Source organism: Rhinoraja longicauda, unplaced genomic scaffold, assembly GCF_053455715.1.
Source record: "Rhinoraja longicauda isolate Sanriku21f unplaced genomic scaffold, sRhiLon1.1 Scf000290, whole genome shotgun sequence".
Classification (NCBI taxonomy): Eukaryota; Metazoa; Chordata; class Chondrichthyes; order Rajiformes; family Arhynchobatidae; genus Rhinoraja; species Rhinoraja longicauda.
The window spans coordinates 13,092-21,542 of NW_027601508.1; the positions used below are offsets into that span (position 1 = coordinate 13,092).

Here is an 8,451-nt window from a genome sequence, read left to right on the forward strand (position 1 = left end):
TTCCCACCTGAAACCCCCTTAACTCCCCCAAACCTGCATTAACTGAGATTGTGTTTAGGATTTTTTTGAGAACCCCACTCAGGCACTCCAAACCCCCTTCAATCTCCCTTAAAACTCCCCCAAACCTGTGCTGCATTTACTTAAATTGGTCTCAGATTTTTTTTAATAGCCCCACAATCCCACTCCATCCACACACCCTCAATCCCACTTATCATCCCCCGCACAACCCACCTCATCCCCCCTTATCCTCTTCTCATCCACTCCATCCCCCTCAGCCCCCTTATCCCCCCCCCCCTCTATTCACCCAATTCATCCCCCCTGAACCCCCTTTGAAACTCCCCCAAACCTCTACTGCATTGGTCTAACACTCAGCCACTCCATCCCCCCCTCCCTCCACCACTCACACACTGCATTCCCACCTGAAACCCCTTATAACTCCCCCAAACCTCTGCTGCATTAACTGAAATTGTGTTTAAGATTTTACAGAGCTCCAGTCACGCACTCCATTCCCCCCTCAATCCCTCTTAAAACTCTCCCAAATCTGTGCTGCATTTACTTAAATTGGTTTCCTTTTTTTTTTTAAGAGCCCCACTCACCCACTCCATCCACACCCCCTCAACCCCACTTATCACCCCCCCCCCACAACCCAAATCAATTCCCCTTATCCTCCAATCACACACTCCCATCTCCCTCAGCCCCCTTATCCCCCCTCCTCCACCCCATTCACCCAATTCATTCCCCCTGAACCCCGTTTAAAACTCCCCCAAACCTCCACTGCATTGGTCTAACACCCTCCCCTTACTCAACCACTCCATCCTTCCATTCACGCACCCCATTCCCCCCCACCCACCCCCCATAAAACTCCCCTAAACCTCCTGCATTAGCTGAAATTGTGTTTAGGATTTTTTTGAGAGCCCCACTCACGAACTCCATTCCCCCCTCAATCCCCCTTAAAACTGCCCCAAACCTGTGCTGCATTAACTTAAATTGGTTTCAGATTTTTTTTTAAGAGCCCCACTCTCCACTCCATTGCCCCGTCAACCCGTTATCATCCTCTCCGCCCCCCCACAACCCACCTCTCACTCTTATCCTCCATCCCCCGCAACCCCCTTTATCCCCCCTCCTTCACCCACCCACTCACCCAATCCATCCACCCCTGATCCCTCCTTGAAAGTCCCCCAAACCTCTCCTGCATTGGTCTAAAACCCTTCCTCACTCACCCTCTGTATCCCTCAACTCCCACCCCCCCCCCCCACCTGATCAATATCTGTTTGTTTTTAACATCATGCCAAGAAGAGGGAGAAAACGAGGTGCAGGATGGTCAACGAACATTAGCAGACGTCAACAGGCAGAAATTAGAAGGCAACAAGAAAAAACGGGACATCTCAAGGAAGGCCAAAAAAGACATCGAAAGAAAGCGCAAGAGAGTAGTAGTGAAGAAATGCAACAAACGAGTACTAAACGTCTCAGGGATAACCAAAAAGGAATGCAACACAGAAGAGAAGAAGAGACGCAACAAGAAACGACTGAGCATCTCAAGCATCTCCGAAAGAGAGCGCAAGAGAGTAGTAGTGAAGAAACACAACAAGCAAGAACTAAACGTCTCAGGGATGAGCAAACAAGAATGCAACACAGCAGAGAACAAGAGACGCAACAAGAAACGACTGAGCGTCTCAAGCATCTCCGAAAGAGTGCACAAGATAGAAGGAGTGAAGAAACTCGACAAGTAAGAACTAAACGTCTCAGAGATAACCAAAAAAGAATGCAACACAGAAGAGAAGAAGAGACGCAACAAGAAACGCCTGAGCATCTCAAGCATCTCCAAAAGAGAGCGCAAGAGAGTAGTAGTGAAGAAACACAACAAGCAAGAACTAAACATCTCAGGGATGAGCAAAAAAGAATGCAACACATAAGAGAACAAGAGACGCAACAAGAAACGACTGAGCGTCTCAAGAATCTCCAAAAGAGAGGACAAGATAGAAGGAGTGAAGAGACTCGACAAGTAAGAACTGGACGTCTCAGGGATAACCAAAAAAGAATACAACACAGAAGAGAACAAGAGATGCAACAAGAAATGACTGAGAGTGTTGAGGATGAACTTGAGAGAACGCAAAACAGAAGGAGACAAGAGATGGGAGATGAAAGAACTAGAAGAGTGGCTGAAGAGCGGGCCAGGAAAAGAAGAAGAAATGTACAAATCGAAAGGAGAAATCTATCTGCTGATGTTGGTGAAATGACCAAGATTTGCCCTCAGTGTCGAGCGTACCGTTTCTCTGGAGAAACTGCAAACTTTTGCTGCATGCAGGGTAAGGTAAACATTGCTCCTCTCTGCACACTACCTGATGAATTGATGAAATTGTACACAATTGACACACCACAAGCAAAAGAGTTCAGAAAGAATATTAGACAATACAACTGCCTCTTTCAAATGACGTCATTCGGTGCCAAGGAAGTTGTGCCACCAAGACCTGGATGGAGTCCTTCAGTCATCATTCAAGGGCAGATTCATCATTACATTGGTCCATTGATGCCTGACCTAGACCAGCCAAGTCAATTCTTGCAGATCTATTTTATGGACCCTCAAGATAGTGTTGAATTGCGAATGGGTATACTGCAAGATGCTGGTATTCAAAGGGAAATTGTTGAGATGCTTGAAAACTTGATGAGACTAAACAACCCTTACATTAATTCAATTAAAGTGGCAAAGGATAGAATTCGAGATTTACCAGAGGCATCCATCGTCATTGATCCAGATCGTCGGCCACCATTTGAACATGAAAGGAGATTTAACAGACAAATTGCCAATGAAGTTGCTGTCATAATACCAAACAATAATGAACCTGAGGCAACATCACGTCACATTATCTTGAAAGAAAGAGGAGGAGGCCTGCGGATCATTTCAGAGTCTCACAGGTCGTATGATAGTCTTCAATATGTTCTTTTCTTTCCGCTTGGAGATGATGGATGGCATTACCAACTCAAAATGCGTAACAGCAGGAAGTTGACAGCGATGCGATATTATGCCTATAAGATCATGAATCGTGATAATGAATTTAACCAACTTTTGAGAGGAGGACGACTCTTTCAACAATATGTCGTCGACATGGCTGCTAAGATTGAGAACGATAGGCTCAATTATATTCGCCTAAATCAAGCATCGTTGAGATCAACAACTTACAAAGGCCTGACGGATGCCTTAAATGATAATGACGATTTGGATAACATTGGAAAGCGCATAATCCTCTCCTCAACATTTGTCGGTGGACCGAGATACATGATGGAACGATGCCAGGACGCCATGATGTATGTTCGGAAGTACGGCACTGCTTCGTTTTTCATTACGATGACTTGCAATCCGAAGTGGAGCGAGATCCAACAGTGCCTCTTTTTGAATCAGCAGCCGTGTGATAGACCAGACTTGATTACAAGGGTCTTCGATCTGAAAAGAAAACTCTTCATCAAGTGCCTTACTGGACCGGATGGCCTCTTTGGAAATTGTATAGCTTTTGTCTTGACTGTGGAATATCAGAAGAGAGGACTGCCTCATTTGCACTGTCTGCTGTGGCTTGACGAAGCGAATAAGCCACGGCCACGAGATGTTGACAGATTTGTGCAAGCTGAAATACCAGACCCGCAGTTAGATCCCGAGCTGCATGGATTGGTACTAAAGCACATGATTCATGGACCGTACTGCAAACACACCTCTCAGTGTTGGAAGAATGGAAGATGCAATAAAAGATTCCCGAAGCCATTTATCGAGAGCACAAGGTGTGGAGATGATTCATATCCTATGTACAGGAGAAGATCTCCGGATATGGGAGGATTTCAAGGACATCAAGAACGACGCCGGCATCGACCTATTACTTCTGAATGGGTTGTGCCCTATAATGCTCAACTCTTGAAGTTGTTCCAATGTCACTTGAATGTTGAGATATGCTCCTCTGTCAAGTCGGTCAAATACGTCATCAAGTACACCTTGAAGGGGAGTGATCAAGCAGTTTTTGGACTTAACAGGGATGACGAGATTATACAGTACTTGACTGGAAGATACATTGGTCCATCAGAAGCAGTGGGATCAATCCTTGGATTTACAACTCATGAGAGACACCCTCCTGTCATTCGACTCCAGGTACATCTACCAGAAGAACAACGAGTCGTTATCACAGCCGATGCTGTTCAGCGGGTTAGAAATGATGATTTCGCGAGAACAACTTTAACTGCATTCATGGAATTGTGTTCTCGAGATCAATTTGCACGGACTTTGTATTACGCTGATGTTCCCCGGTTTTACACGTGGAACAATAAGAAATGGCAAAGAAGGAAGGTTGGAAAGATAGTGGAGGATTTTCCAGGTTTTTTTGAAGTCAACGTTCTGGGACGTGTGTATACAGTTTCTCCAAGATGTGGTGATCTGTACTACTTGAGACTGCTTCTCCATCACGTAAAAGGGCCAGTATCCTTTGATTCATTAAGGACACATGATGGACATATTCTTTCTTCATTCAAAGACGTCTGCATAGAAAGAGGTTTGTTGCAAGATGATGACCATTGGCGACAGACGATGGAAGATGCTGAGAAGACAAAGCTCCCTGGTGCAATAAGAGATTTATTTGTCGTTTTGCTGATGAACGACGAGGTCAACAATCCTCGACAACTATGGGATCGCTTCAAAAATTCCATGTCTGAGAATTTCCTTGAAAAAGAATCGACACTAAGCAGTCATCAAAATATCATGATTGATGAGAGGCATCATGATCAAGCTCTGTTGTATATTCAAGACAAGCTTGCGAATTATAACAAGACCCTGGGATACTTTCATTTGCCCAAACCAAGAAATGGAAGGATGAACATTGTTGACAATCCAGAATTGCTGCATGAGTTGCAGTATAGTGTGCCTGAACAACAGCAGTTTGTTGCAGAGAAGGAGCCGATGCTGAATGCTGAGCAAAGAGTCGTGTATGACCATGTGTGCGGCTGCTTGGATAGGAATGTTCCTTCAATGATTTTCATTGATTCCCCAGCAGGAACGGGAAAGACATTTCTCACAAATTTGATCCTCTCCAAAGTTAGAGGTAAAGGTGATGTTGCTTTTGCTGTAGCATCCTCTGGGATAGCTGCTACATTGATGCCTGGTGGAAGAACTGCACATTCTCGCTTCAAGATACCCATCGAAGTGAGCGAGAATACAATGTGCAACATTGAAAAGAATTCCTACACGGCACAGTTGATCAGGCAAGTGAGACTGATTGTTTGGGATGAGTGTCCGATGATTAGGAGGGAGAGCTTCGAAGCCGTGGATAGAACTCTTCGGGATATATGCACCAAGGATGAGCCTTTTGGGGGTATTATTACCGTTTGTTGTGGTGATTTTAGACAACTCCTTCCTGTTGTGAAAAGGGGAAACGATGCTGATATTGAAAATTCATGCATCAAGAAATCCTACTTGTGGAGGACTTTCACCATGTTCAACTTGAAGAGGAATATGCGATTGGGAGATGGAGAAGACGACTATTCTCAATTTTTGCTGAATGTTGGAGAAGACAGGATTTTGAAAAATGAAGACGATGAGAAAGAAATCCCACAAGACATGGTTCTAGCTGGAAGATCACTGGAGGATTGCATGGATTTTATATATCCCACCTTCGACAATCCTGCCGAATTATTCTCTAACAATTGTATCTTGGTTCCGCTGAATGACATTATGAGGAGCATCAATTCTAGATGTATCAGATGCTTCCCAGGGATCATGAAGACATACCTTTCGTTCAATGCTGTGACTGAGGGAACTAATGCTACTCACTTCCCAACAGAATTCCTCGATTCAGTGGAGATCTCTGGATTACCACCGCACAAATTGGAGTTGAAAAAGGGATCTCCGATCATTTTAATGAGGAATTTGGCACCACCAAGACTATGCAACGGAACGAGGATGATTGTGGAACAGCTACACAATAACTTGATCGTTGCAAAAATCACCATTGGAGCCTTCAGAAATGAAATTGTGATGATTCCTAGGATACCGCTTACTTTGACAGAAGGCGAAGACATTCCCTTTCAGCGGAGACAATTCCCCGTTCAGACGTGTTTTGCTATGACAATCCACAGAGCACAAGGACAGACCATGGAAAAAGTGTTGATATACCTGGAGAAACCGGTATTTCAGCATGGTCAATTGTATGTGGCTCTTAGCCGAGGAAAGGCTAGGGAAAATGTCAAAGTTTTCCTGAAGGATACGATATCAACGAAGAATGTTGTCATTCGAAGCGTGCTTCGCTGAGCAATGACTCCCCAAGTGGGACCTGGACCAATGAGGCGTCGAGCGGGAGGTCAGAGCATATTAATCGGCCGCACGTGTGGAGGAGCGGCAGGAGCCAATCAGAATGCACCACGTGGAACCCGGACCAATTAGGCGTTGAGCGTCACGCACAGAACCAGCGGCCTTTTAACGTCAGTAGTAGATCAACGGGCACCGACTTTAGAGGCGCGGATCCGTTGGGTTCACATTGTAACGTCACACACGGATGACGGGCACTGGAGATGGAAAAGTCCTTCTAACGTAAGTATTAGATCAATTGAGGAAGGATATTCTTGCTATGGAGGGCGTGCAGCGTAGGTTCACTAGGTTAATTACCGGAATGGCGGGACTGTCGTATGTTGAAAGGCTGGAGCGATTGGGCTTGTATACACTGGAATTGTCTATTGTCTATAATTGGCCCCAACTGCACAGGCGCAGACCCGTTGGGTTCGCATTGAGTCACCAACGGCAAAGAGACATCGAGTAGCAGCGAGGACTAGAATGAGGGGGTATGGGGAGAACGAGGGGTATAGGGAGTAGGCAGGAACGGGGTACTGATTGAGAGTGATCAGCCATCATCGCATTGAATGGCGGTGCTAGCTCGAAGGGCTGAATGGCCTACTCCTGCACCTATTGTCTATTGATATTTCAATATTTTTGAGATCATGCCAAGAGGAGTGAGCAAACAATTCACAGCTTGGTCAAGGAAGGAACGACACAAAGAGACATCGAAAGACAGTGAGGAGCAGAAGGGAACAAGAGGAGCAACAACAAATAACTGGACGTGTGAGGATCTAATGCTTTTGTGCCAGGAGGAGGGAGCAAACAATTCACAGCTTGGTCAAGGAAGGAACGACGCGAGGAGACATCGAAAGGGAGTGAGTAGCAGAAGAGACATCGAGAGGCAGTGAGGGACAGAATGGAACAAGAGGAGCAACAATAAATAACGGGACGTGTGAGGATCAACGAGAACGGACGCAAAACAGAAAGTGACAGGTACTAAAGAACCTTTTTGAGGTTTATTTTATTTCAAGAAAAAGAAATTGCCATTTTGATCTAATGATTTTGTGTTCATTAATAAGTAGGTTTTTATTTAGAATTTATAAATATATACATCGTAATATTTCTATATTTTTTAGATTATGCCAAGAGGAGGGAGCAAACAATTCACAGCTTGGTCAAGGAAGGAACGACACAAAGAGACATCGAAAGACTGAGGAGCAGAAGGGAACAAGAGGAGCAACAACAAATAACTGGACGTGTGAGGATCAATGAGAAAGAAAGCAAACAGAAAGTGACAGGTACTAAAGAAACTTTTTCTTTGAGGTTTATTTTATTTCAAGAAGAAAAATGCCATTTTGATCTAATGCTTTCGTGTTCATTAGTAAGTAGGTTTTTATTTAGAATTGATAAAAATATACATCCTGATATTTCTATACTTTTTAGATCATGCCAAGGGGAGGAAGCAAACAAGTCACAGCATGGTCAAGGAAGGAATGACGCAAGGAGACATCGAGAGGGAGTGAGTAGCAGAAGAGACATCGAAAGGCAGTGAGGGACAGAATGGAACAAGAGGAGCAACAATAAATAACGGAACGTGTGAGGATCAACGATAACGAGCGCAAAACAGAAAGTGACAGGTACTAAAGAACCTTTTTGAGGTTTATTTTATTTCAAGAAAAAGAGATTGCCATTTTGATCTAATGATTTCGTGTTCATTAATAAGTAGGTTTTTATTTAGAATTTATAAATATATACATCGTGATATTTCTATATTTTTTAGATTATGCCAAGAGGAGACATCGAAAGGGAGTGAGTAGCAGAAGAGACATTGAGAGGCAGTGAGGGACAGAATGGAACAAGAGGAGCAACAATAAATGACGGAACGTGTGAGGATCAACGAGAAAGACGCAAAACGGAAAGTGACAGGCACTAAAAAACCTTTTTGATTGAGATTTATTTTATTTCAAGAAAAAAAAAGCCATTTTGAGCTAATGCTTTCATGTTCATTAGTAAGTAGGTTTTTATTTAGAATTTATAAAAATATACATCCTGATATTTCTATACTTTTTAGATCATGCCAAGGGGAGGGAGCAAACAAGTCACAGCTTGGTCAAGGAATGAACGACGCGAGGAGACATCGAAAGGGAGTGAGT

At 44.0% G+C, this 8,451-nt stretch overlaps 1 protein-coding gene across 1 annotated transcript; it reads left to right on the top strand.

Moving 5' to 3' along the window:
* The first annotated feature begins 2,602 nt into the window (after positions 1-2,602).
* LOC144590755 (uncharacterized) lies at positions 2,603-5,393 on the top strand. The gene is made up of 2 exons (XM_078395174.1): positions 2,603-5,342; positions 5,374-5,393. The coding sequence occupies exons 1-2, from the start codon at positions 2,603-2,605 to the stop codon at positions 5,391-5,393; spliced, it is 2,760 nt and encodes a 919-aa protein (XP_078251300.1).
* The last annotated feature ends 3,058 nt before the right edge of the window (positions 5,394-8,451 follow it).

Excerpts from the sequence above, each read along its gene's own strand:
- LOC144590755 (XM_078395174.1), top strand. The coding sequence starts at position 2,603 with ATGGGTATACTGCAAGATGCTGGTATTCAAAGGGAAATTGTTGAGATG. Across the intron at positions 5,343-5,373 it reads CAAGGATGAGCCTTTTGGGG|ACAACTCCTTCCTGTTGTGA; the intron begins GTATTATTACCG and ends TGGTGATTTTAG.